The 25,874-nt window shown below is 40.2% G+C and overlaps 1 protein-coding gene across 1 annotated transcript in view; it reads right to left on the reverse strand.

Annotated features, from left to right (window-relative positions):
- Positions 1 to 25,874, reverse strand: part of Mroh2b (maestro heat like repeat family member 2B) — a 58,635-nt gene that overhangs the window by 20,400 nt on the left and 12,361 nt on the right. Inside the window, exons 10-24 of the mRNA XM_021664027.2 lie at positions 25,339 to 25,452; positions 24,485 to 24,558; positions 23,145 to 23,267; positions 22,094 to 22,207; positions 20,529 to 20,685; positions 20,344 to 20,384; positions 19,489 to 19,630; positions 18,557 to 18,600; positions 16,161 to 16,268; positions 13,888 to 14,004; positions 10,470 to 10,577; positions 9,858 to 10,010; positions 3,493 to 3,519; positions 2,706 to 2,825; positions 2,469 to 2,548 (exon numbers count right to left, since the gene is read on the reverse strand). Of these exons, the coding sequence (XP_021519702.1) occupies positions 2,469 to 2,548; positions 2,706 to 2,825; positions 3,493 to 3,519; positions 9,858 to 10,010; positions 10,470 to 10,577; positions 13,888 to 14,004; positions 16,161 to 16,268; positions 18,557 to 18,600; positions 19,489 to 19,630; positions 20,344 to 20,384; positions 20,529 to 20,685; positions 22,094 to 22,207; positions 23,145 to 23,267; positions 24,485 to 24,558; positions 25,339 to 25,452 (1,522 nt within the window). The remainder of the gene's footprint in view (positions 1 to 2,468; positions 2,549 to 2,705; positions 2,826 to 3,492; positions 3,520 to 9,857; positions 10,011 to 10,469; positions 10,578 to 13,887; positions 14,005 to 16,160; positions 16,269 to 18,556; positions 18,601 to 19,488; positions 19,631 to 20,343; positions 20,385 to 20,528; positions 20,686 to 22,093; positions 22,208 to 23,144; positions 23,268 to 24,484; positions 24,559 to 25,338; positions 25,453 to 25,874) is intronic.

Here is a 25,874-nt window from a genome sequence, read left to right on the forward strand (position 1 = left end):
GAATGAAAGATAATATAGAATTAAAAAACTACAGAACACATAATGAAATGATAATGTGCTGGATACACTGGAAAGAGCGAAACAAAACATGCAGATATTTTTAAGTGCCGGGTAATCAGCACCAAGGCTGTGCGCATGCTTCTTCAGTCATGCTACCACTGTACTGTGCTGTACCCATGTGCCCAGCTCTTACTGCAATGTCACCGTAATCAGAATAGTGCAGTGGAAGTATACAGGTAGACTCATGGACCCCTGGGATGGAACAGAGAGCCCAGAAATAAACCCTCACATAATAAAATGATTGATTTTTGATGAGGATGCCAAGAGCATTCAGTATGGGAAAAGAAGGGTAATCTTTTATTTTCTTCAGATACATTTACTGTGTGCATTTCAGAGTATAGTATATTATAGTAATTATATATTTATAACTATGTTAATATTTATTACATATATAACTACTATGGAAAAACAAAATAACTCATGTAGTAGGTCATATAACCTCCCCCCATCATTATTCATGCAGCTGAAATCTTGAATTGGCATGGTTGCACAGCTGTTAACGCAGCACATTCTCTTCAGATTTACTCGTACAGAATGCTACTCTGTTTTCTTTGTCTTATTCCCTTTCGCCTTGCATTTAGTAGCCATTGTCTTATTTGCTATTATTTTGAGTTGGGCTTTTTTCTTTAGATTTTCTATGAAAGGAAGATCCAAAAATGCTTTTGCTTTCCATGTCTGGATTATTTTATTTGGCATAGTGTCTTCTAGGTGAGCCCGTGTTGTGATAAAGGACAAGGTGTTTTAATTTTTAAGGTGGAATAATATTTTATTATGTATATGTTCTTCATAGTCTTGTCTATGTAGAGTTAGGTTGTTTTTTTTTTTCTATGACTTCTATGAAAAACCCTGCAATGGGCACTGGAGTTAGCTATTTCACAAGGTGGTGATCTCATTTTCCTTGAGTATCTATCTGCAAGAGGAACTAATGGGTTATGTGGTAATTCTATTTTCAATTTCTGTTGAAGCACACATATTGTTTTCCCCAAGGGACCAATGTCAATGCCAAAAGACATTGTACAGGATTCTCTTTTCTCCTGCCCCCACAAACACTTGTTTCTTTTTAGGTAATAATCCTAATGGGTGGTTTTTTATTTTCATTTTCATTAGTGATCTTGAATATCTTCATATACAACTATTATACATAGAAATAAAGAAAAATCCCATTTTTAAAGGATTGATAATAATGTGGAAAGTCATAACAGGAAGTGGGAAAAATTGGCGTAAAAGAACAACTCCACATTTGGCTAAGGCCGAGGATCTGGCTTGCTTCCATGTATGTGGACCTATCTGCATTGCCCCCGTGGCACGCCTGGGTTGGCTACCCAGAGGCTATTTAAGCTGTGGGCTGGCTTTCCCCGGGGTCCGAGGATTGTTCAATGTTCCTGAATAAACTGCATTGAAAAAAAAAAAAAAAAAAAAAAAAAGATCTTATGCAAGCAAGACCTCGGATCTGTGAAAAAAATGAGGACCAGAGATAAGGGCTCAAAAGATGCTGTCAAATATGTCAGCAGGGGCGTTATGGTGAGCTTTATTATTTTAATTTTTCTCTGCTTTTCAAATTTTAACAGTAAACAGTGATTTAAAAAAAAAACTGAAACAGGGAATATGACTCTAAAGACTTGCACGGAATTATTTTCTTTGTCAGGGTTATTACTCGTAGCTAACTAGAGCTAGGGTTTGACTAGATAGTTCATAAGTTTTTAATTTGAACATTAAAATTTGCTTGTAGGCAAAGGTCTTGGAAGAGAGATTTTCTTTTGTGCAGAAATTTAAATCTCTGACTCCTCTGAATAGTTTTTTGACCCTGTCACTTATCAAATGATCAATGTCTTAGCCAATTTGGTAACTCTTTGGAAGGTGAAAAAGCTGTCATTTGTGAGCCCACTGCATAATGTGTTTATTTTGGAGAGGATGTACTGGAGTCCACAATGATAGAGGTCAGTTGATAGTCAGGAGGTAGCTGAATGGGAGAAAATAAATTTTCAATAAGAGTAAGAAAGATTTGGAGTTGGGAAATGGCTCAGTGGTTAACAAGCATGGGTCTCGAGTTTTCATTCCCAGAACCCACATAATGGATTCTGAACCTAAACAAAAATGCTGAAGACCAGTGCTGGGTGGGCAGAGACAGGGTAGTGTTGGGGTGGAGCAGAGGAAGGGGTCCCACTGGCCAGGGAGTCTAGTGGAAACCGTGAATCCCAGGTTCAGTGAGAGATTCTGTCTAAAAATGGTAGAAGAGCAATGCTCACATGAAGAGCAATCCATGTCCACCTCTGGCACATGCACATATATGAACACGTGTGCACATACACATAACACACACACACACACACACACACACACACAGAGAGAGAGAGAGAGAGAGAGAGAGAGAGAGAGAGAGAGAGAGAGAGAGCAAGGATTTCTTCTACCTTAGGTATCTGAAGGCAATTAAGGCTTTCCACCGAACAGGACTGGCCAAGGAGTTCAGGGGCTCATCCTTTATCAAGTCCTGTTAAGACAAAAAGAAAAAAAAAAAAAGACAAAATATTTCAGAAAAGCTTGGGCAGAAGGATTTAAGACATGTGTTTCAGGTTGGTACTGAATGTCACCCGCTTTTATATGGAACGCTGGGGGAAGGGGGGGGTTCTTCCTTCTTATGCACGCACCAGCATAAACCCGATCAGCGTCTCCTTGTAGGTAAACTGGAACCTGTGGTCTGCAGCGTCTTGGACAGCGATGCCCACTTCAGTGATGCTTCTTGTGAAACTCATTTGCAAATCCATGTCCTGAAGCAACATAAACCCCAGTGTAAAACAAGGGATTAGGCACCAGGCCAGGGCCTGCAAGCATGGGTGACACATTTGCTGCCTTTTCCATCTCCACTTCCCGTTTAGGGTCTGAGTGGCAGAAAAGTTAGGACATGAAGATCAGTGTTGTCTCACATACATTGGAATTTGTCTAGAGCAGTGGTTTTTAAACTTTTTTTTTTCCTAACCATAAACCACAAAAAGAAATAAAACAATGAAGACTTACTTGCACAGACAATATCTAAGAGACACTGAAATAAGAATTTAATAATACTATTGTTATGTGCGTAGATTTAACTTTTTATTTTTAGTCATTAAACACTTTGCTGTTTGTGACTTACTAATTGATATCATGGTCTCCCTTGAGGGTGGATTCACAACCTGTAGTTTGAAATGCATGATAATGGTTTATACTTTGGAACCACCTGGAGCCTTAATATAGCTTTTTGTTCTTGGATTAGACTTATGGAGTGTGGCTCCAAATTGGGTTGATTAGTTGCATGTTGAGATCTTTTCAGTAGAACCAGATCAAGAGGTCATCTGTACTTGACATACTTCTGAGGGAGAAGTATGCATGTATTTCTTTCTGTTTGTATCAGTCAGTATGTATGTATGTATTATCTAGCATCTATGTGTCATCCCCTACCTTATTTATCACAGATACGCCCAGAACCTGAAAAATTAAAGACAAAAGGAGAAATGGAGTTAGCAATAAGCATAGACACTTCCAACCCCCAAAGACACAGCCCTTAGGCTGAAGCTTAGCCCGAGGAGGAGTGTTGCCTCACTGGCAGGTACATCCAAAACAGCCATAGCAAGAAGGGTAAAGACAGGGTTTTCAGGCTAAGAGGGTTCTGGCTAAATTTGGCAGGAAGAAAGGAAATAAGACATCTGGAATAGAACGTGGGCAAACCTACAAGATGGAAAGCCACATGGTGGCTGACTGAGAAGCTGGGAGCACAGTCACGTCTGCAGTCAGGCTTGCGCTAGGAGTCTGGATCTCTTCTGGTGGGATCGACGCATTAGGGGATATTTTAGCATGTGTCATTTGCTGTTTCCTTATGTGCAGCTCTCTGCGGGACAGGGAAGTTGCGCGGTTGGCCCAAGCCCTGTCAGAATGTGCGGGGTGCAAATGTGCACAGTGCTCCAGTGAGCTCGTTTATAGGGTGCTGTGATCCACACTGCCTAAATCTGGCACTGCAACTGTCTGTCCATGGCCTTCAGAAAGCCCTCCCTGCACCATACCATCAGTAGCATTTGCTACTGAATTCAGGTGTTTCAAGGTTAAATGTGATTTTTAAAGGTGTATTCTCTAATTTTAATTAATTAGTTTTATTTTGTGTTTTAAATTTTATTATTTTCTTGAGGTAGAGTCTTGTTATGCAGCCCAGGTGATCTCAATTTCTCCTCCTGTTTTTTTTTTCTCTCCAGCATACTAAGAAATGGGTTTTATTGTGATATTATCATGTGTGTAAATTGTTAAACTTTCTTCGAATATCCTTCCCCACTGCCTCCCCATCCCCTCTCTATGCCTCTAGTTGATTCTTCTGCTTCCATGATACATATATTCCATTACTTGCTATTGAGCAATCCCCCTCCTCCCTTCAAGCATATGCTTCTTTTATCACAATTTCCTTCTATTTCTACGACTACATGTATACAAATAAATTCAAACATATATATGTTATATTACATATGACAGAAAATCCAATATTTATCTTTCTGGTTTATTTTGCTTAACAATAATTTATAGGTCCATTCTTTGACCCTTAAAATGTAGTAATTTCATTGTTTGTTTTGGTCGAACAAAATTACATTGCATACATATATCACATTTTCCTTTAGTCTGTCGATAGACATGCATGCTGATGCCACATTTTGGTTATTATAACTAGTGCTGCAATAAACGTGCACCTGTTATCTTTCTGCCACACTTAGTACATGCCCAGAGTCATATGGGGCATATATGGGTCATATAGCAGTTCCAATTTTAGTTTTGTGAGGAATCTCTGCATTATTTTCCATAGGGGCTACACCAGTGAACAGGCCCACCAGAAGTTCATAAGTTTTTTCTCTTTCTCCACATCCTCACAATCATTTGCTGTTATTTGTTTTCTTGACAAGAGCCAGTTTTTTTTTTTGGGGGGGGTGAGATTGAATCTTAAAGCAGTTTTAATTTGAATTTCTACCCTGTGACTAAGATGCTGAAAAATATTTATTGGCCATTTCTATTTCTTCCTTAGAGAACTGACTATTTAATTCATTAGCCAACTTATTCACTGATGGCTTGTAACATTAGTATTTGGATGCTCTATCGATTCTATACACTAATTCTCTATCAGACGTAGAGTTGGCAAACATTTTGTAGTGTTCTGTGGCCCATTTGCCATGCAGATGAATGTTTCTTTTTTAAAATTTATTTTTTAATTTATTACAATTTATTCACTTTGTATCCCAGCTGTAGCCCCCTCCCTTATCCTCTTCCAATCATGCCCTCCCTCCCTCCCTCTTCTCTTCCCATTCCCCTCCCCCAGTCCACTGATGGGAGCAGTCCTCCTTCCCTTCCCTCTGAGTCTAGCTATCAGGTCTCATCAGGACTGGCTGCATCATTGTCTTCCCTTGTGGCCTGGTAAGGCTGCTCCTCCATCAGGAAGAGGTGAACAAAGAGCCAGCCACTGAGTTCATGTCAGAGACAGCCTCTGTTCCTCTTACTAGGGAACCCAGTTGGACACTGAACTGCCATGGACTACATCTGTGCAGGGGTTCTAGGTTATCTCCGTGAATGGTCCTTGGTTGGAGTATCAGTCTCAGAAAAGACCCCTGTACCCAGATTTTTTGGTTCTGTACCCCATTTTTAATTGGATTATTTGGTTTGTTGGTATCTAATTTCTTGAGTACTTTATGTTCTGGATATTAGCTCTCTATCGGATGTAGGGTTGGTAAAGATCTCTTTCCAGTCTGTACTCTGTCTCACCCTTCTTTCATACGATTCCCTGCACTCTGCCCAAAGTTTGGCTGTGCCAGCAGGGTATCGAAGCAGATGCTGAATGCTTCTTTTCTGTACTGAAGTTTCACAGTTTCACAACAATCCCACCGTCAGTTCTTGGGTTTATTTCCTGTAGTTTGACATCTTTTTATAAAGTTGTTTGCTCTGTCTATACCTTAAATATTTGTTGAATTACTCAAGAAGTCTCATAGTTTCATGTCATATATTAAAGTTTTTATTTTATTTTATTTTGAAGAGGTGTGTGTGTGTGTGTGTGTGTGTGTGTGTGTGTGTGTGCAGGGTGAGAGATGTGGATTTATTTCCATTCATTCACATATGGATGTCTAGTTTTATAAACACAGTTTATGGAAGAGACTTTCACCTTCCCAATTTATGCTTTTGACACACTAGTCAAAGCTATTGCTATGAGAGCTTGTTACCTTGTTTTCCTTTTTGTTTTGCCTATGTATCTGCTTTAAGCCAACACCACATTATTTGTCTTACTATGGCTCTTTAGTATAATTTGATATCACTTATATTGTGGCACATAGGAAACTCCTGGGTATTTGTGCCTCTTTTTGTTGCATATTAGTTTTGAGGTGGTGTCTTAGTCAAGGTTCTACTGCTGTGAACAGATGCCATGACCGTGGCAACTCTTATAAAGGAAAACATTTAACTGGGGCTGGCTTACAGAGGTTAGTCCATTGTCAGCACGGTGGGAAGCATGGCAGCATGCATGGAGACATGGTTCTGGAGAGTAACTGAGAGTTCTACATCAGGAGCAATAGGCAGAGAGCAGAAAGAGAGAGTGACACTGGGCCTGGCTTGAGCACTTGAAGCCCCACAGCCCACCCACAGTGACACACTTCCTCCAACAAGCCCACACCTACTCCAACAATACCCTACCTACTAATAGTGCCAGTCCCTGTGAGCCTATAGGGGACATTTTCATTCAGTCTACCACAGATGGATTTTCTCTTTCTATGAAAAATCAGATTGAAATTTTAACTGGGATTCTTTTAAATATCTGGATCAGTTTCACAATATAAATTCTGCTAATTCGTGACTATGCCATGTCTTTCCATTTTCTAAGTCTTCTGAAATTCTTTCAGTGTCTTAATGTTTTCACTGTAGAGGTCATTTACATCCTTGATTATGATTACTTTTGAATATTTTTTTCTTCTGAAGTGATGTTTGTTTCTTGATTCCTTTCTTGACAAGTTAGTTATTGGTATACAGAAAAACTACTGATTTTTGTATGCTAGTTTTATATTCTGATATCTTGTTGAAACTGTTTATCAGACATAAGAGTTTTCTGGTAGAATTTTAGGGTCGTTAAAGTATCAGACCATGTTGTCTGTAAATGGGAATAGTTTGGTTTCTTTTTTTTTCTATGTGCATCTCTTATTTTTCTCTACTGTCTTACTGCTCTAGCCAAGACTGAGTTTACTATATTAAGAGTGGAGTCAACTCCCCTGTCTTATTTCTGATTTTAGAGGGGAGGTTTTCAACTATAGCATCATGTTGGCTATGACTTTGTCAGATATGGCTTTTATTATGTTGAGGTGTATTATTTAAATTGCCAGGTTCCTCAAGATTCTATCATAAAGGGAGATAAAAGTTTGTCAAAGTTTTATCTATTGAGACAATCATGTGATTTTTTCCCCTTAAGTTCAATAATATGCTGCATTGCAGGTACTTATGTATGCTGAATCATCCTCGACTTTCTGGAATGAAATGAACTTGGTTATGGTATATGATCTTTTTAAAGTAGTCTTGAATTCTAATTGCTAGTATTTTGATTTTTTTTTTTTACATGTTCAAACTCCTCATCTCTCCACCCCTCATTCTCTCAAGCACTATGATGACAGGCACATAGTAACACACTAGACTCTGTTTCTACCTAAAAGATTAGGTTTACAGCTTTGTTTTTTTTGAGTGTCTATAATTAATTATTTTCAGTATAATGCACTAGCCACATTTTCCTACAAGGCTTATGTTTTTTTTTTTTCATATCCTTTCACATATATTATTTCAGCAGATTTTCTTACTCTGAAAATACATTCATAATCATCTTGATTATCTTCATGTCCATTTTTCTTGTATTTTTGTAGTGTTTACTTAGGGGATGACTTAAAAATTAGTGTATCACAAGACATTTTATAATTAAAAAATCCTCATTGTTGCTTATTAGATTTGAGGGCAACTGAATCAGTTCCTGAGGAAATGAGAGCCCCAGTCCTTGGCAGAAATGATTGAGGTTGTCACTCTATGGCTCTGTTTTAGGTCTTCTTTTCCTTTCGAAGTTACATTGGCTATTCAAAATGACTGATTGGCCAACATTTCTTTAATAGGAGACTAAAGTTATCCCTAAGTCACAGTGAGCCCTGTCAGATAGATTGGCTTTGAAATGAAGGTGATTATCAACGGTGGTGAGGCTGCAGTTCATTGACTGTCTTCACAGGAGTGAGATTGCTCCCCTTAAGTGACAGCTGTGATAACACTGTCCTCAGAATGTTTTGCACAACCAGAGCTGAGACAGCAATCAATCAGACTGTTAGATCAGTCAGTCTTAACTAGATTATCTGCTCTGTCATGCCTTGACCAGGGAATCATACCTTGATTCCCTGCCTAGTAACACCTCACTCTCAGTGAGCTCCTGGAAGACAGATCTGAGATCAGAGAGCTCCACTCGCTGTGTTCTTCTGTTCACCAGAAGTAGAGAAATATGAGGGACTTGTTGAACATCCAGATTTTGTCATTCATTCCTAAAAACCGAGTTATTGGATAACTGCCTTGAACAGGCTTTTTAGGCAGTTCTCTGGTGACTAACACGTGGGACTTATTGTCCTGTACCTTTCTCCTGGCATATGCTGATAGCTACATTTTTATGAACTCTGTATGAGCCTATTCTCATTACATGTATGAACCCAGGGCACTGTTACAATCTGAATGTCGAATGTCCTCCACAGGCTTGCTTTGTGCTTGGACTCAGATAATGACACTGTTTTGGGAAGTTCTGGAAATGTTAGGAGGTGGGGCTGAGGTCCAGAGATAGGACATATCTTATTTGTGGCTCTCCACGACCCCCTTCTTGTGTGCGATGGAGAGTAACTTCAACCTATACTCCTGCTACCATAATAGCCTACCCAAGCATATGGGGGCCAAGCAACCATGGAAAGAACTCTTTGAAACTATGAGCCAGGTTAACACTTCATGCCCTTAAGTTATTTCTCTGTGTGGTGTTTTGTCCACAGAAAAATACGACTTTCCTGGAGACCCACGCTGCAAACACTGGACATTGAATTCAACCCCCTGGTGATTCTTAGGGGGGTCATCTTGACCATGGCCAGCAAATCCTCTTTGAATTGGCCATATGTATGGAGTGGTTCATGAGAGAAGCAGAAAAAGTGCTTGGGGGAAGAAACATTCGGATGCATTGCAGCTCAGTTTGGTGGCTCGGAGGTCGGCTTCACATTCTTGGCATGGAAAAGAATCAAGAAGGTCGGGGTTCCTGGGATGAATGCAGAGGAAGAAATGGTACAAGATGACGTGGATTGAGTATCCTGATAAATGACACATTTTATTCACCTTAAAAATAGACATATGGTGCTTATTATTGAATGTCACAGGTGACATAGGAGAGGTGAACTGGCTGACACTGAGTTATACCTGGAAGACTAATATAGCTGGTAAGTGATAAGCCAGCTGCCCTACAGTGCTGCGGGGTAGTTATTCATACTCTAAGAAGATTGAGATCACCGTGGTTTCAGTTGGCCTGGGAAGGCATCTGGAAAGGCATCTGGAAAGGACATCAGTGTACAAAGTCTCAGGAAAGAAACAAAACACTTGGTTTCATTCCATAAAATAATGTCTCTGTTCATATGTGTTCGCTAACATTCTATATCTTATTTATTGATTTGTTTTGCATCACTTCAGCCTGGGTAATTGTCCTGGTAGCTGAGCCTCGGTGAGGTCTGGCAGCCCCGGCCTGGAAATAGGGGCAGTTTTGTGACAGGTGTTACCTGAGAACTTTGGTTATAGAGAAGCAGGATTTGATCCATGATATCCTGATCGAGCCTGGCTAGAAGTTGCTGTTTGGGGGCATGAAGGGCCACAGCTCCGTAGATCAAGATGAGATCGGTCTTAGTTAGGCTCTTTTTCCCAGAAAAAATACTCTGAAGAAGAAAAGGGAGATATAAATCATGTAAAGGAATCTCTCATGTTTTGTCTTAATCCTGTGGATCACCACAAGGGTTAAAGAATTGGATTGGGATGGTTACAGTGATTCTAAAGTTGATACATTCCTTCTTGTATGAATGATAACAACCAAGACCGTGATGGGGGCCACAAAGCTTTTGTTACTTAGTATCCATACCATCCCTTCTTCATGGAGGTAGGGTACTCATCATTGAAGCTGTGATGGGACAAACACAGGCACACTTAGACTTTCCTGGACAGTACTATTGTCAAAGAAAATGGAGCAGACTCCTTACATAGCTGGCTATCCTGCAAGGTCAAGGCTAAGAACTGAGAACAAGGGATAAGAATACTATGGACACAGGAGAGTCACTGAAGAAACAAGTATTGTTTGCCCCTGAGGGAACCATGAGCTTCAGAGAAAATTATTTTTTTACCTTACATCGGTTGACAAAAAATTTCTCCTTATCTTGGAATGTTTTAAGTACTTTTAAGACAATATCCAAGTGGTTCTCAGCGCAGTATCCTAAAATAGATGTTGTTCCCTAAAATCAGAAGGAACAGATTTTTGAGTGCAATCATGCTTTCAATAAATACTGAATATCTACCACTGTGTGACAGACATGTTTCTGGGGTCATCGAGGATACACGGTTGAATGAAGCACCCTGAAATCCCTATCACTGTGGCATTCACAGCCAGTTAGAGTGCTAGCAGACAACAGGGGAACACTGCAGTACAGGGCATGAAGAGTGCTTCAGAGATCAAGAAGGAGAGGAGGTAGAGGCTGGTGAAGACTCGGGGAAACCTGTGACGTAAGTAGAGAATCATGCCCTAACACAGTAAAGATAAGCAGAGGCAGGGCCCTGACCATAGCAGAAGGGATTCCTACGAGGGAGAGCTTCAAAGAAAAAGTAAGTATGAAGGCCTGAAGCCACTGAAGAGAGCCAAGGGGGTGATCAGAGAGCTCAGCGCATCTTGAGGTTTGCAGGTGATCCTCAAAGATTCGGACACACAAACTAATGTTTCCGTCCTTTTACTTTTATTCCTAACTGGTAGATAAGGAGTTCCTATATTTAAATGGTACACAGTTAAGCTCTGATATATGTCTACACTGTGGGATATTCAAATCAGGCTGAATATTGTATTTGTCATCCTAAAAACGTGTGTGTGGGCATGAAGGGTCCAAGCAGCTGTGCTGCAGTAGCTGTGTTGCCAAGACAGGCTTCATAAGATATGGTAGGCCCGAGTTTCTGTTTCCTGGTAATGTTCCCACAGCTACCTAGATCATATTTCTGTTTCTCAGAACATGAAACTATAGTCCATGGAAAGGAGATACAATAACTAGTAACCACCCGGAAAAACAGAAACAATAATCTAGTAACTGCCTTGAAAAGTCCCCAAGCACTTGATCAATCAAATTAAAGGTTAGTTGGAAATGCTTCGTTTAGCTATTCAAAATGATGTTGCTACCTGGGCACTTTCTGTTAGCACTCTTTGTTACCTGGCACACCTTGTTCCTTGGACACTCCATGAAGTAATCCCCACCCCCATCCCCTAGATCAGCAACAACCAATCAGTGTATGACAAGCTTGCTTCTGCTAAACATAAACCAATCACATAACTGCCAAAGTTGGAAAGTTTCATTCCTTGCTCAAACCGTAATGAAATTGCAGCTTTGCAGCTACTCAGGGCTCCCTCTGTAATCCACTGCACTGGACAGTGGGGAGTCCAAACATAAGCCCAAAATAAAGTCTCTTTGTTCTTGAATATGTGATCAGTCTCCTGGTGGTTTGGGGGTCTTTTCGATATGGGCACAACAGTGTAATATCTAAAACCCATTATTTTCAGGTATTTTGAACTAAGCAATGCATTAGTAGCAACAATGTTCATTGAAAAGTTTGAAGAACCACTACACTATTGAAATGGCCTCATCTCCGAGATGATTTAATTCTTGAGGGCTGGTTGTTTCACATTCTAACGATCCAGCTCCTCCCCACCTTGTTTGTCCAATGCAGGTTCGCCATAAAACCATCCTTATGATTCATACAAGAATCTTGTCATGGTTCATTGACTGGCGTTTGTTTCACAGATGCTGTCGATGAGGCACTGGCCAATAAGGGCACTGTTTTAGTTCTGACATATAAGCCTCACCCCTAGCAGTAGAAGGCTGTTGGCATACATCTTTTGAAAGCTTGTGGCTCCAATCACAACCTAATGATATACATTTCTTTGAATCTCGTAGACTATTTGTGCACTTGCATCACTTATAATACTCTCTGCTTCTTTTTTAAATTTATTTTTTTTATAATTTATTCACTTTACATCCTGATTGTAGCCCCTTCTTTCTTCTCCTTCTAGTCCCACCCTCTCTCCCCCCATCCCCCTCACCTAGTTCTCAGAAAGGGGGAGCCTTCCTCCCCTACCATCTGACTCCGGTCTAGCAAGTCTCATTAGGACTGCCTGCATCTTCTTCCTCTGTAGCCTGGCAAGCCCTCCCCCAACCACCACCAGGAAGAAGTGATCAAAGGGCAGGCAACAGAGTCAGAGACAGCCCCTTCTCCCCTTACTAGGGTACCCCCATGGAGACTGAGCTGCTACTGGCTACATCTGAACAAGGGCTCTAGGTCTTCTTTATGCATGGTCCTTGGTTGGTGCATCCGTTTCTGCAGGGCCCCATGTGCCTAGATCTCTTGGCTTTGTTGGTCTTCTTATGGAGATCCAGTCCACTGTGGGTCCTTCTTTTCCCCCATCTTTCCTACGACTCCCTGTGCTCTGCCTGAAGTTTCGCTGTGAGTCTTCGCACACCCTCTGCTTCTTTTCTTCCAGCTCATCTGCAATTTCAACCTCAAATTTCCCTCCCATCTGAAAATGCTCAGTAAAGTTCATGCTCTTCTGTGAGCATGATGCCATGTTGCATTCCTGCGTCCTCAGTTTTATCTTGGGGGAACCAGAGCTACAGAGCACCAAGGTTGAAAATCTAGTGTTGCTTTCTGATCATGTTTTTGAGATACACAGACAGAAAGACATGGTCTCACCATGTCTCACATTAGCACTTATCTCACCTACAAGGCATTCCTAACTGGCGTGGAGGAAAGCAAACAGGCTATATGAGAATCTTAGAAAAATGCCGTGCTTTGTCATGGTTTGGGAAACTCTAAGAGCTTGAACGAGAGCCTTGATGGATGCTTACAGTGGACACAGACCGCTGAATGAAAAGTGGAAGTAGTGTTACAAATATCACCTGATGGTAGTAAGAGCTGACAAGGAAAATAGTCACACACTCAATGGCTATAAGTGGTTTCTCCTGATTTGCTTCGAGAGAAAGAAACAAACATCCTGGAACTTCTGGGGAGTGGTGTGACATGATATGCTACACGATTTTTCTACTAGCTAACGGGGGAGCCTCTCCCCCTTGTTTTAAATACAACCTTCTCCTTTTTCCCACAGTAGCACATGCTTTGCAGCCTACGCTGAGCAGGGAGTGAATAAAACTTCCCTGTATCTCTTAGGTTCATGTTCATATCCTTTCTAGATGACTATTAAGGCCACTCTCAGGTTGAAAGTTTAGTGATTTTGAAGTTCACCATCATAGTCTAAGAAACCAGTGTGAAGACACATCAAGAGGAAGAATGTTTGAAATTAATTTTTCAGTAGTTTTACAACAAACTTGGCAAAAGAGTGAGGTACTGACATTTAAACAAGAAAACATTTTTTTTTAAAGAAAAAAAAGTCTTTTGTACTTTTCTAAATGTACTAATGAATAATTCTGGCTAATGAGACATACTGGGGTTGTCCCATATTGGGGAAAGGATTAATAGCTATCACTAGAAGAGGGAACTGGCAAGGGATCCCACCTGTCTTTGGTCGCCGAGCTGACTGGGAGTAACCAGGAAGTCTCTGATCTGTGAGCTCACAAAGTCTTGGTCTTCGCAGGAGGCTAGGGTAGTTCCCAAGGCTTTCCAAAGAAACTTCTGGAAGACAAAAGATGGCCCATAGTGTTCTAAAAGTTAGGAAAAAAGACCAATGAAAATGTTGAAAGAGTTGAAGAAGTCATAAGGAAAGAAAAGAAAAAGAAAAGTTGGCCTTAACTTATATTGCTTAACGCTGTGTACCTCACATATGCTCTCTTCTTGAGGATGTTTCTTTCGGGCTCTAACTTTACTGCTGCTCTGCAGCACACCTTTAGAAAGTGTTCCTAACACTGTCATGACTTTTATTCTCTATCAGATCTTCTTCTTGAAAATGTGTACATGTACACAGTGTATCTTGGTCATTTCCATTTCTCATTCCCTCCTTCCAGCTCCCCTTGGCCCTCTCTGACATACCTCCCATCTACCCCCTATCTTGTTAAATCTAGTGCTTCCCGTACAAATTTGTGCATGGGGACCATTTACTGGGGTGTGGGTAACACACCAATGGCTTCCTCCAATCGCAAAGAAAAGTGCATCTCATTTCCTCAGCAGATATCTGACAGCAGCTTCCCAATAGCTAGGAATGCGGCTTCTGGAAACCTTCCCCTTCCATGTTGGAATTTTTAACCATCTTTAACTCCCGTGATTAAGGAAGACCTTGCATATTATTACCATATGAGTTCAAGCATTAGCTACTCAGAAATATGTGACTACATGGAGTAGAAACAATCTGTCCTACCTAAGACCAACTCTAGTAAATGCTGTGAGCCTGCTTGAGAATACTGAAAGCTAGACCCAGGCAAGTCCAGCTCTATGAAAGTTGTCAAAGTACAAGATTGCATAGTAAATGAGGGGCTCTTATTTCAAACTATTATGTGTAGCTTGTTATTCAGCAAAAATTAAACAGTACAGTTTTACGTGTTTTCAGTATAAGGACTTGACCAACTGAGAGATCTCACTGCTTAATTGCTCTGCATCTCCAGGCATGGTAGATAAGTCATGCAGTTTATTTGAGCTCTCGGGAGCCAGAGGTAAGAGGATTGCTGAGAAGTTCTGGGCTAGCCTAAGATACAGAGAAAACCCTGTTTCAAAGCCAAACCACTAAACATTGGTTTACCTCTTCATAGGGTTATTATCTTGAGCCATCTTGTAGGGCTGGAAACTGCTAGACGAATGGTATGACTCTTAGTGCACAGGGCCAGTTTGTATGAGGCATTGTTCCCAAAGTCTTCTTTTTTTTCCCCTGAGACAGGGTTTCTTTATGTAACAGACCTGGCTGTCCTGAAACTTGCTTTATAGAGCAGGCTGGCACACAAACTCTTAATTGCCTTTATAGGCTTTGTGGCACAGTCTGGAGAATTGGTACTCTGAATGAAGTCAGAATCAACCAGGGAAAAGAATTTTGAGAATTATGTAGACGAACTGAAGAAGTTAAGAACTGAATGAACTGAACGAATCATAATCACTTGGTTATAGAAACTGCCAAACTTAAAAAATGTCTTGATAGAAAACCAAAATTTATGAATGATTTTAACCTACTAATGACCACGATCCATGCTGCTTTTATACCCAGCACATATGTACTACTTGCTTTCCTTAGGGACCTGCTTCTGCACCTGTTGAGACCCTTGACCTATATCAAACATTCTGAAGATTTGGAGATCTAAAACAGTTTTCCTCAGGCTACTTTAGGAGGGCATAGCAGACCCTGGTTTCAAATCCCATTTAAAATGGAACCTTAGAGGGTAGAGGGTTATGGACATGACACAATGGAACCCAAGAGCTGGATTTTTGAACAACCAATTGCCTTTTACCTTGATGAATTTTAGTATTGTTTCTGGCTGCCCAGCTTATAACAGTGGCATAATGGAGATCAAAGTACAAACTGGCAGTTTAACCAGTGCTTAGATTTATATTCCTGTGTCCACTCTTCCTCCTTTAGAAGAGATCCCTGCATTCTAGCCAAGTACAAATATATTGTGTACCAGTAGTCTGTAAAGATGGGTGGTCTCTTATAAGCATGCTGGTCTACACGTGGGGTGAAGAGAAGAAGGAAGTACTTAACACTCAGCAAGGACCTAAGGGAACTCCTTTATCTGATCATTATTTTCTCGTTCTGAATGCACTGAGGACAAGATGGGGCTTGAGCAGCCATTTTGGATCATAAGGTGGATTCCAAAGTGTTTTTTTTTTTTTTTTTTTCTGAAAAAACCAACCTTTTCCATCGAGCTGTTGCAGTAACTGCTCATTTGCTGGCTGAAGTCTCGACTCAGTTGACTGGTCCAGGCCACGTCACTGATTTTCCATAAAGATTCCTTGAGGAGCTGTTGCAGGAAGTGGAAGCTTAGATGTGAATTTGACTACCTGGTGGGCTTTCTTGGTCAGACTTTCCTGACTTTCTAAAGGATGAATATATGTGACCGGGATCATTCTTTTCTCATTAAGGAACTTGTTTTATTTTGGAAACTGTGCCTTTATTTATTTTTAAAACTGCTCTTTGATATGTTCTGAATTCCCATTAAGACTAAAATACACAGATGTAGAAATTACGGAGGTACAAAGCTATTACAAATTTTTTTTTATTAATTACACTTTATTCATTTTGTATCCTCCCATAAGCGCCTCCCTCCTCCCCTCCGGATCCCACCCTCCCTCCTCTTTCTGCATGCATGCCCCTTCCCCAAGTCCACTGATAGGTGAGGTTCTCCTCTCCTTTCTGATCTTAGTCTATCAGTTCTCATCAAAAGTGGCTGCATTGTCCTCTGCTGTGGCTTGGTAAGGCTGCTTCCCCCTCAGGGGGAGGTGATCAAAGAGCAGGCCAATCAGATTATGTCAGAGACAGTCCCTCTTCCCATCACTATGTAACCCACTTAGACACTAAACTGCCATGGGCTACATCTGTGCAGGGGTTCTGGGTTAGAATACAATCAGAAATGAATTTTAGTTAACATTTTTAAAATTTTGATAGAGTTGGAAAACTCCATTGGTCAATGTTTGTGTGGCTTATTGCCTACGAAATAGGAGAGAAAGCTCTTCAATAGAGAACAGAATGTTTTCAGCAGCCAAATAATAGGCACAGGTGCACGCTTGCTTCCCTCTAAGTGGATCTTCCTGATCTTACCAGATGTTCCCAAACAGATCACAGGGGAGACTCTTGAATCCTTGTATTGCTTCATAGATGGTATTATAAGGAATTTTTATCTCAATGGAGGACAAAAATCTCTTAGGATTTCTAAAACATATTATTTCTCTTATATTCCCTCCTCTTTAAGCTTAGAAAAGAACACTTAATGTCAAAGGCTTGTGAAGGATGGTTCCGATTTTAAAACCAGAGCTCAGCTATTGGGGCTCTTCAAGACAATAAACGAAATGGTCCTGGAAGTTTGAGGGAAGAACATATGTTATACAGCTTTGAAAAAAAAAAAAAGATTAGCTGCACACTCAAGACTGGAAGCAGGAAACGAACTGTTCTGGAGGCTTCCTGCTAGAAGAAAGAAATTCCCCATCACAGAAACCTATTTTTAAAACAGTAGCTGGCAAATAGAAGATGGGGATTTTGAGACAGGAAGGAAGATAGAAGAGAAGTAGATCTATGAACTACTTCATATAGAAGGGATCTATGAACTGAGGGCCAGCTGAGCTGGGCCATCACTTTCAGATCTTCCAGTGCATTTTTATCTAAGAGAAACAAATGCTGATTTTGGAAGAAGCATTGAAAAGAGGCAGAGAAAATACTGTGGTGAGACCACTGAAAACTGATACTTTTGTAATTAAAAAGAACCATCTGTTTATTTACTTATTGTGCATGTGTGGAGGTGTGAGGACAGTTTGTGGGAGTTGGTTCTCTTTAATAGAGGAATGCTGATGAAACAAGGAATGTCAGCCTTGGAAACAAGCTCTCTTATCTGTTGAGCCATTCTGCTAGCCTGGAAACTGGCATTCTCAAGAAGCCATAGGAATTTCCTACCCAGACAGGTTATGATGGGAAACCTGCCAAACCAAAAGCTTCCTCTCTGTGAGCTCTTCCACTGCCTGTGTGTTCCTGAGAGGGAAATCTCCTGTCCACAACTACCTGAGACTTGACATTCCCTACACGACTGTTGGTTTTAAAAGTCCAGGGTGTTTATTAACTACAGAGGAGATTGTTTTCTGGAGACAGGAGAGAGCAGGGGCTGCTTAGGGCTTTAGAAACCAAGGGTGGGTGAGGATAAGAAGCAAATAGAAAGAAAGAGTTTCATTTTGGACCATGGCAGTGGTATTTATATTAATCTGTGTTCTTTGAATGACAAAACAATGAAGGGGATAAAAATCCTTGAAAAGTCAAGATTTACAAGAGAGAAAGATACTTAGTAAAATTCTCTTTAATGCACCCAAACTGAAGAGCAAACATTATTGTTCCCAGTATGACCTAAGGAAGATTAAGGAGATTATTTCAACTCGCTAGTCATTTCCTCAAGCCAAGATGCTCCCTCGTCTTTGGAATGCATTTGTTTGCTGTTAATTTAGTGGAGAAGCGGAATAAGTAGCTGATTTCACCCTCCATAATCAATAGTTCTTGAGGACCCAGCCTTACCTGCTGCCCATCAGTAGTCAGTGGAGGACCCAGCCTTACCTGCAGCAGCATGGTTTCCCACAGCACGATGCTGGTGTTATTTCCTAGAAAAGAAAATGAATGTAATATTTTTCCCTGACTCAGCATCCAGTGGGAGAGGCAGTTTCAGCTGAAAGCGTTCTCTTTGTCCAGGATGAGTGTTTTGAGATGTAATGTACCAGGTTGGCAACTTCAAACTTCTTGTCAAATACAGTGTCTTCAATCAATGCTAAGATCTAGTTATTTTTTCTAATTTCAGAAATAATGACTGAAATGATGCACATTTCATAATGCACATTTTAATATGTTAACATGAAATTTTTCAGTTTTTGTTTGTGCACAAACACGCAAATGATTGCACACAAAGACATAGACAAAGACATACAAACACACACACACACACACACACAGACAGACACAAACACATATAGAGGTCAGAGGTCATCTTTCAGGAATTATTTCTCTTCTACCAGCATGTTCCAGAGATCCAACTCAGGCTGTTATGCTTGATGACAAATGCCTTTACCCACTAAGGCATCACCCAGGCCCTATTTCTATTTTATCATATAACCCAGGCTGGCCTCAAACTTCACTATGTAGTTGAGAATGACCTTTAACAAGATTATTTCCACCTCTCAAGTATTAAGATTAGAGGCATACATCAGCAAGCATCTTCCTTTTAGATAATAGCAAAAGAAAATGTTTCTACATGAGGGGAAAAAAACCCAGCCAAAACAAAAGTTTTGGGACTCTTTTCCTCCATCCCATGACCTCGACATGTGAGAACTAGATAGTAAGGACTCAAGTAAAACAAAATAGAGATGACTTCCTTACCTATCAAGTTCATTGCCTTAGGTGCCTAAAATGAGCAGTTTTGTCTTACAGATGACAGATCAGCCTTTCTTTGTGGTCTTGCCTTCCTAGCACATGGACACAACCACTATTCCTCGTACCTTCAAGTGGTTGTAGAAGCTCAGGCAATCGTGTTTTCCACAAGTCTACCAGCTTAGGATGAATTATTTCAGGCATTATCTTCAGAAGTCCTATTGCACTTGCTCCACACAATTGCCCTAAACTGGCCAGGATAGCTATTACCTAAGGGGCAGAGTAGGAAATGATCATCAGGTAAGAATGTATGGAACAGGCTCACCTGCCTTTGACTTGTCATTTTGCTGTCCCCTCATTCCTAAATTAGATGCTCTTTTAACAAATAACCCAAGTCTCTTCTTACTTGTTCAAGGTTAATGTTAATATTTATGGAATTGTTTTATCTATCTATCTATCTATCTATCTATCCACCTATCTGTCTGTCTATCTATCTATCTTGGCCTGATGATAAAGGTAAAAAAAAATGGAAACAAGGAACAGAAAAATTAATGGAAAGAATCAACACTTGTATGTATGTATTAATAAGGACATGTAGAATATTGTTTGAATAGGTGATACATATGTGGCCAGATATGGAGAAGAGAAATCTACACAATAAATATGGGATTTGATTGATGGTACTTATGGATGAGATTCAGTACACGTTTATTTAAATTTTAATCTGGGGGTGGTCTCACCTTGGGTCTGAACCTGAATTTCATGTTTATTTTTAAATAAGTTTAATAAGAGTTTCAGAGTGAGGAGATAATTCTGTCAGTAATAAGTTTTCATGACTTCCATGAGCATAGCAGAAAGTCATCATCTCATCTTAGTTTGTCTTTGAGAGAGTTCAAGCAATTTTTTTCTGAGAAATTTATTTTAACCTGAATTGGGTATATTATCATCTTAAATTCATCCCATCTTGGTTCTTTGTCACTCACCAGAAGTCGCGCCAGCAGCTGCTGAGATGAAGGAAGTTTCACTAGAAAGAGAAAGCAATTTTCATCATCACTGTGGGGGCCCAGGAAAATTCATATTGGGGTGTGAGCTCAAAGTGTGTTGGTAGCCATCCTGGAATGAGTCTCTCAGAACAGAAAAGTTTTGCTCTATTTATGGATGTACGAACCAGCTCCTGTAGAGATGACAAGCGCTGTTGAGTCCTGTTTGTCACGCTTCTTCTTCTCTTCCGCTGTAATCAGAATCCGGATGATGTTAAACAGGTAGTCTAGCGTTCCTGTGTATTCCTCGGGTACCACAAAAGTCAGGATTCGCGGCCACAGCACCTGTCGAAAGCATGGAAAGGGTTACTTCTTGTTTCCCATACTTCCTAATATTCACTGATGTTTCCCCCCTCTCTTTTAGAAACTTGTCTGTTGTGTGTTACTTCGGCCTTCGGGTCAATTCAAAGAGAAATAAAATGTCTGCGCATTGATGTTTAAGCGCTAGTTGCAGGGACTGTGGAGGGCTGTTTCCCAGTGGAGCTGACTCTCGACTTTGGAGCAGGAAAATTCTTCATTTTGAATGATGTCTGGAGGCACCATGGGTAGTCCTGCCTCTCTGGACTCCCTCGCCAAAGCCAGGGTTCTTCTTGTCAACGTGAAATTATTCCACGTATTTTCCCAAACTCCAGCGTTGAAGTGAGGCGCTAAGTGAGAGTGAAGATGACAGGACAACAACCGGGCTGCGGTTATTCCCCCTGTGCTCTGCAGTTCCTTTGCCACCTTCCTAGTTCTGAAGGAAACCTTATTGTCAACTTGGACCTTTTTTCACTTGCGTCTGTATTTAATTGCTAATCCCCTTTCCACTGTAAGGTCTCTAAAGCCCTCCCGGTTTCACTTGTATTTAGGTGCTGCCGTTTGGCTCTTATAACTAGCATCTGGTCAGATACACAGTTTGTTTGTCTTAGGCTACTCGTGTGCCATCCCATGGGGTCCATACACTGATTCTTTTTTGTATTTACCTTTTGATTAACATTGTCATTAGTTCATTAACCACAGGGCAGGAGTCTGATATGCCAGATTGTTTACCATTTAGGCTGAAGTCCTGGGTTATTGCATTGCTGACTACTCAATCATAAGGTTTCAGACTTTAGTGTGCACCAGAAATACTGTCACTTTTTAAGCTGTAGATTCTGATGTGCTGGTTTATTACATTTGGAATATAGCTTCATAATATGCTTTTGAAATAAATATTCCAAACAACTAAATGACTACATCTAACCCAGATGAAGCCTCAGACCCACTACAATTGGAGGAGGAGAACCTGCTTCTGCCAATGCTTTTGAGCCATTAAAATCTATTTTCAGGCTATTTTGCTCAAGAAAAACAGTTTCTCAGGATCCTCTCTCTGAAGTTCAGAATAACTTGGTCCTGAGCCTGGGTACATTAAAACTACTCTCTCTGCTCGGAAATATTTCTAGGTAAGTTCAGGTCAGAAGAGAAGTAATAGAGTCCTTATGAAATGTACTGTACTCTCTACACAGAACTCTTATCTGTTGTCTTAATTATAAAGTTTATCTTGTTTTAAGAAATCTCTCTTGGCTTTGTGCTGAGCATCAAACCACAATTCTTACAAACAGAACATCAAACGAGCTGAGAATACACCTTGTGCGAAACCATGTCTGTACCCACAGATGAGCAGGTCCCGAGACAGGTGACCTCAGTCCCGTAAGTGGTAATGAAAGTCCCTTACCTGGGGCATCCCAATCACCAGTGGGTCCAGGGACTTTAACACCTCCAGGCTTGCTTCTTGAACAGTTCTCTCCCCCATTTCATCTTTTTCCAAGTTAGATTTCATCGGTGTCTCCTTTAAGAAATGTTAAACAATTTCCTTTAACCTTACTTCAGTGTGTTTTCAGACTCTGGGGCAGAAGACATTGATATTCAGTCTAAGAGCTCATGGAACACAGCAGTCCGGACCCCTAATACCAATCAAGTTTCCGCGTGAAAGGGCCCATTGGGTTGGAAGATATAGGACTGGCTAAAAAACAAAAGCAAATGTTTTAAGGCTCTTTTGGAGGATCTAGGCGTTTGCCATTTCCTCTAGGGAAAAAAAATGCAAAGCACTGTTTGCCAGTGAGTAGATTACAATTTCAGCGGTGACTGTCTTCTTAAAATGGCTGGGACTTCACACCTACTCCTTGATAGAAAGCTAGTCTTAGTTGCTATGGCCTGAATGTTTCTTTCTCCTAAAGATTCAAATATTGAAATCCTAAAACTCAAAGTGATGGTAGAAGCAATGACAGCACTCCAAAGATAGTTTAGGTGCTAGGCAGGCATGTGTTGGAATCGGAGTTTTGTGAAAGGGACCTAAGAACCAGCCAGTCCCTGCTTCTTGGGTGGATGTGTTGAGAAGACACTGTGTAGGAGGGACCAGATCTTATTAGACACAAAATCATAAACATTGTTTAGAAGCCACCCAGTTCAAGGGAATTTTGCTTTTGCAGCTCCAATTAATTAAGTCATGTCTATAGTATTTGTGACTAAAGCCACTTAAATTTTCCTAGCCTTCCTCATCTGGAGGCCAGATTCCTTCCTCAGAGAAAACTGATTTAACCTACTGTGTGTTCACTAGAAATGACATTAGTGAAGGGAAATTAGTGAGGGCCCAAGAGAACTAGGGGCTTAAAGAAAAATAGAGAAACGTGGTAAGACAGACTTTGGGCACCATCATTTTGTTTGAGTTTCAATGAGTCAGCTGCACCTGGCGGAGAACAGAAATCAAAACTGCAGTATGTTCGTACCAGGTTCCTGCTGGCCATGGCAAACTGGGAGAAGATATAGTCAATCAATGGCCATCCTTCTCGAGCTTCGATGTAGCCCTTCTCGCACATGGTTTGGATGAGAAGAAGGGTGGACTTCCTTACCTGGGGGAAGAGTAATAAGCTGAAACCATTTATGGTCCAAAGAGGAAAGGGTGCCCCTCCCACTCTCCTAACAACTTCAGGAGCCAGCCAAAGGTGGGAACTCTGTCATGAGTTCCAGAATCTCTTAGGAGAAATTCGTTCTCCTCATGGGGCTTCTTTCAAAGTATTGTTTCATATAAAAATTAAAATACTTGTTAATTTCCTATTATAATTGTTTTCTAATGTGAAGAGCCTGAATTGAATACCAGGACATAAGAAACATCAGGCAATCTTCCACATACAGGACTGACTCTTGATGGACTTAGGTTGAAAAATAGGACATCTATGCTAAGAAAAAGACTCATGGCTTATTTTGGGGAAAATATGCATTATCTTTAAAAATGATTTATTTTTGAAATTATAATACAATCACATAATTTCTCCATTCCCTTTCCTCCCTCTAAAACCCTCTCATATGTCTTTCCTTGTTCTTTTTCAGACGCATAACCTCTTTTTTTACTGTTGCTACACACGTATCTATACATATATATATATTTATTAAATATGTATGTGCAGCGTGCTCCGTATGTATAATATTTCTTGCATGTTCATGTTTTCAGGGCTGACCATTTGGTGTTGGACAACCAGTTGATGTGCCCTTCCCCAGGGAAGACTATTTCTGCTACTCCCAACATGCCTTAGTTTCTGTGGTTCTTTGTGTAGGGTTGAGGCCTCCTGAATTTTCCTCTGTTCTTGTTCTTGTTCAGCTCACATGTAGGTAGTCATATTTAATTTTTTTCTATTTATTTTGTGTGCACATGTGTATGTATATGTGTGCATTCTACAGCACATGTGTGGAGATGAAAAGACAACCCGATGGAATGAGTATTTTTGTCCAGCATGAGGATCCTCAGGATTAATCCTCACGTTGTCATGCTTAGCAGTACGTACATTTTCTCATGGAGCCCTCTCTTCGGCCCACATCATCTTTATAACTGACTATTTGAAGAACATACATTGCAGTGTTGAATGCTGCAGTGTTGAATGTTGAAGTTTGTTGGAACTTTATGTAAATTCAGATGTAATTTATCTTTTGGGATTGAGTTCTTTTAAGAATGACATTGACCACTGAGCAATTAATAAAGAAGTTTCACACTAGATCCTCAAGGAACCATAATAATTGCAGTCATTCCTAAAGCCACCACCAACCAAATAAAAGCACCTATTTACTTTCTTACTTTTACATTGAGGTCACTCATGATAAGCTTGACTATTTTTTCAATTGAAGTCGTATGATTCCTAAACTTGGGTTCTGAAAGTCACAAGGAGAAACTGAGGTCAAACACAGTAGGAATGCAGTGTGATCTAGAATTGGTGAAAACAAATAGAATTAAAGCTCTGCTTGTTAATATATGCGGATCATTCTCCTCCTACCTATCTTCTAATTTTCTATTACACCTATTTCTTGCATCATGGATTTAGTTCCGGGATGTACTCAATACACCCTGCCCAGGATGTTAGCTTTGTATGGTTACCAGCTGTTTCTTCAACAACTAGATCTTTAAACTACCATGTTATGAAAAAAATGGATTCCCACATTTAACTGAATTCAAGATATCAACCGTTTTATAATGTATCATTGTTATTATTATTATTATCATTGTTATTATTATTATTACTAAAGAAGAAAAAATATGGTGGGCAATTAGAATTTAAAATGTTAATAAAAGATACCACTATCATGAAAATGTGATTTTTGGAAGTAATGAGATAAAGTAATTCATTACAGTCAACCATGTTCTAACTGTAGAAAATTCTATACCCTGTGACCATTTATGACCTCACTAAACTACTAGATCTTCTAAATTTTTAATTTAATTTTTAAAATTTCTTCATCATTCTAAAAGAAATGGGTTCATAAATTTCACAAAAGATGAGAAGCAACTGAACATGCCTGCTCAGACGGGGGAGGCTAAGAAAAACCAAGAAGATAGTCTCACTTGTATGTGACATCACCTAGAAGGTGTGGTAAAGGATCTGGAACTGTGGGCCTCTGCTGATGAATTAGTCTGGCTTTGCTTTTAGTACTTACCTTCAGCATTGATAGTTGATCTTAACAGAGCTAAGATTCCTGTTCGAACAGCCTCATTGGTACTTCTTATTTGTTCATCAAAAAAATCCAGCAAATCTGCCGGACCGGCATGAGCTGCAGGTTTAGAAATACCAAACTTGTGAGCATTCCTTCAAGGGATTCATATTAGCATATGCTAATTACACATTATGTTCTTTTAATACGTTCATGAGTCACATAGAGGAACTAATTTTCTTCTTAGGTAAGGTACTTGTGAATGAGAAGACAGCAATTTCCTCAGGAGGACTGTCAAGGGCCATTCTTTGGTTTGTTTTGTGACTTCCAGGCTTCCGTATTGAGTCGGTAGTAATGCAGAGCTAGTTACGCAGTTTGTTTTCTAAGGAACTTGCAAGACCTTGGTTATTCTGCTCAAACATGTGGAAGTTAAAGAAGTTGTTAAAGACAATCTAGGAGAATAGGTTCGAATTCAAAGGAATTAGTGTCCCTATAAGAATAGGAGAAGTACATGAAGGGGCGTGGCAAGAACTATGATGGGG

The sequence above is a fragment of the Meriones unguiculatus genome, chromosome 3, assembly GCF_030254825.1.
Source record: "Meriones unguiculatus strain TT.TT164.6M chromosome 3, Bangor_MerUng_6.1, whole genome shotgun sequence".
NCBI classification, from domain to species: Eukaryota; Metazoa; Chordata; class Mammalia; order Rodentia; family Muridae; genus Meriones; species Meriones unguiculatus.